Below are 3,452 nucleotides of genomic sequence, written 5' to 3'. Positions count from 1 at the left end.
ATATATATAGAGCGTGTTTTCTCAAAATCTCAGTTTATATTCCGTTAGGTGCAAATAATTCCTATATTGAGCCATATCCTTATATATATATATATATATATATATATATATATATATATATATATATATATATATATTATTTGAATTTAAATTTATGTGTTGGAGTATTAGTCTTACCGATCCACCGCCGTTTTTAGCCGCACTAATGACTTGTATATATCAAGAGTCTAACGCTAAAATCCATACCTAATTTTGATTCCGATTCGGAACAAGTATATTTGGGAGAACATATATGAATTGTAATAAGTAAAACATATTCTATTGTAAAATATGTATTAAAGAGAGTTATGATAACATCATTCTAAAATTTTAATTCATATACACCATTAACTCATAACTTATAAAATTTTAAAAATATTTGACTTTTATTCTAAATATCTTCATGTTCATTGATCAGTGTATTTTGATGCACACTCTTTTATTATTGTGCCTCGATAATTCTATAATTTTCTATGTTATTTTTACTATTTTAATGTGTTTTCTAAGTTTAGTTTATTTCTAATGTCGTTTTAACTATGTTACTTATTTTCTGAATAAACAGTTATTTACACATTCTCATTGTGCAGATCATAAATTGAGCTATGAGATGCCATTTGACGCGTTTTGATATGAGTTGAAAAGTTGAAAGGATCTACAAGTTTCATGTTGAAGTCATAAGCCAATTCAAAGTGCAGAAGAGTTGAATAATTTGTTTTCAATTGAGAATTAAGAAAATAATTAGTTTTGGTCCGATTTTCATATTTTATGAGTCGGTTTCTCTTAGGGCCCAATTTCCTTTGTTTTATTTTAAAAAAAAAATCGCAGTCTTAGGACATTTATTCAGTTTATACGAGTTAGAGTGCATTAGGATTATATGGCCGATTAAACTCCCAGATTAATTTATTGTTTCAAAATTTCATCAAGACTTTGAGGTTATTATATTATCAGTTTTTATTCAATTCCTTTTAATTCCATTTTGTGTATTCTTGTTTGCTTAATTCAAGTTGCATATATAATAGTGTTGATTCAATTTGGTTGATCACACTTGTTAATCGATACTATAATCAAATAGGAATTGAACCCGCTTAGAGAATTGATAGAATAATAATCGATGATAGGTTTGAAATTATCGAACCAATAGATTAATCCGTTAATCATAATTATAATTGTTTTATTTATTTTTAATCGTCCAAAAACCTAAACCCCGTAATTCTGTTCTTTATTTTGGTTAATTTAAATTTTACGTCGTCCTTACTATACAATTCGAATGTCGCTTTCGTTTTACTATACCTTAATTACTCGTTTTGACCCGTATACGACAGCGAATCATTCATTATGAATTGTTGTGATAATTATTTATACGCATAATAATTAAAATCTTATTTTTTTAAACTAATACTAATATTAACATGTATTCTAAAGTATCCATTTAAAATGTTAGCATTTAATTCTTTAAAATTATAAACATTGATATTTTCAAGTCATTTTATCTTCTTTTAGAATCATTCACTTGCGTTGTTAGAACACAATGAATACTAATTTATTCAACTTAAATTTTCTTCTTTTACATTCATTAACTTGGACCATACAAGATAGAAAAATCATTAATAATACTCCATTTATTTTTTATCATAAGCATAAAATTCGTTTTTAAATTTTTTAAATAAAATATATAAGGTATACTATATATTTAAAAAACCATTTTTATATTTATAACAAGTAATGAAGGGAGTGTATATCTGAACATACATATAAATTATGATTAATTAATACAACAAACAAAAACTAAGCAAAATAAAAAATACCGTTACACTTGTTTGATTTGATTTGATTTTTGATAAAACAAAACCATGGTTGGGTTAAATTAAAAGGTGGGAGTCCGCCAAGCTCAGCATCAACATCAAGCTTACCTCACTCCCAAGTACGGACAAAATGACGCGTGTATTCTCGTCTCTCTAACAACGCGCTTTCTTTCTCTCTCTAACTTTTTTCTCTCTCTCCAAAATACCCTCCACCGCCCTATTTATCACCCTTTGTCCCCTTCCTTTTTCTTCCCCCATTTCACTCTCTATATTCCCCTAAACACAACACACACTACTATTCTAAACTCATTTCACAACTCTCTTAAACGCACCGTTTTCACTTTCTCAATTTCACTTGCTATGGCATCTTCCGATAATTTAACCGGCATTGAACCGTGGATGTTTCGTCCGACGGTAGCTGACACGTGGCTCGCCGAGTACCTATCTCGCGACGCCGATACCATAACCAAGGCTCTTCACAAAACACTCTCCACCTCGCCGGAAGATGCTTTCTCTCCTTTCTTAAATCTAACCGACTCAGCCGTTACCGCTACCACTACTGCTACGCCAACGGTTTCCAGTCTCTCCGGCTCAGACCAGGACTCCGCTCCGAAGCGTCAACGTGTTGCTGCCGCCGGGAAGATCTCGAAGAGAAAGTCGCGTGCCTCGAAGAGGTCGTTAACGACTTTCATCACGGCGGACCCTGCTAATTTCAGGGAGATGGTGCAGCAAGTTACCGGAGCGAGATTCGGTGCGGGTTCGAATTTTTCAATGGCGCCGATTGTGAAGCCGGAGCCGCATAGAATGGTTACCGGAGGAGGGAGGTTTTCAACCGAGGGTTGTTTGCCGACGCTTGACACGTCAGCTTTTTTACTTGACCATAACCGTCAACAGCAACAACAGCAACCGCATCAAATAATGGTTGGGCCTAACTCTGATGGGCCTGATAACTCTGGGCCGGGCCCGTTTTCCTTTGGGCAGCCCATTGGAGGGTTGGATGACGATGCTGGTTTTGTTTCTGCTGGTTTAGATTTTGAAACTTTCTCAAGCTGCTTTCCCACCTTGGAATCGTCGTGGAAAGTTATGTAAGAGATGAAATGACGAGATTGTCCCTCAATTTTCACTTTTTCCCTTTTTGCCCCCATCGTGGGTTCAGGATTGGATATTGGGGTTAGTAGGTAGGATATGATTGTAAATTAGGGAAAAGGGAAGGGAATGGATATGGAAATGCATGTAGAATTTCCTTTTTCTACATAGTTGTTTTATTATAATTATTATTATGATTATCATCTTTATGTACTAAAAACCAATGTTGTATCTTTGTTTAGTTTAATTAACCTAATTAATGCATTCCTAAGTGTGTTGTTATCATCTCATCATATTGAGTTTGGTTGATTAATTTTCTCAAATGTACATATTTATTAATAGATGATTTATAAAAAATATTGAGCTGAATGGATAACTTGTGAAATTTGTTGGGTTTAATTGCTAGGGGAAGTAGAATTTGGTCTAAGAAAGAGAGAAGACTTGGTCTTTGGTGGTGAAGGGTGTCTTGGTGTGTAAGTTTGAATTGAACTCAGCTGTTTTCTTTCTATTTATGTGGGTTTGCCT

The 3,452-nt window shown here is 33.3% G+C and overlaps 1 protein-coding gene across 1 annotated transcript; it reads left to right on the top strand.

The window, feature by feature from the left end:
• Positions 1-2,079: 2,079 nt before the first annotated feature.
• On the top strand, positions 2,080-3,217 carry LOC131612363 (calmodulin-binding protein 25-like). Its single transcript, XM_058884158.1, has one exon. The coding sequence runs from the start codon at positions 2,202-2,204 to the stop codon at positions 2,928-2,930; it is 729 nt and encodes a 242-aa protein (XP_058740141.1). The 5' UTR covers positions 2,080-2,201; the 3' UTR covers positions 2,931-3,217.
• The last annotated feature ends 235 nt before the right edge of the window (positions 3,218-3,452 follow it).

This window comes from Vicia villosa, linkage group LG6, assembly GCF_029867415.1.
Source record: "Vicia villosa cultivar HV-30 ecotype Madison, WI linkage group LG6, Vvil1.0, whole genome shotgun sequence".
Taxonomy (NCBI): Eukaryota; Viridiplantae; Streptophyta; class Magnoliopsida; order Fabales; family Fabaceae; genus Vicia; species Vicia villosa.
The sequence above is the reverse complement of the archived record's forward strand: the minus strand, read 5'-3'. Positions and strand labels throughout refer to the sequence as shown.

Excerpts from the sequence above, each read along its gene's own strand:
- LOC131612363 (XM_058884158.1), top strand. The coding sequence starts at position 2,202 with ATGGCATCTTCCGATAATTTAACCGGCATTGAACCGTGGATGTTTCGT.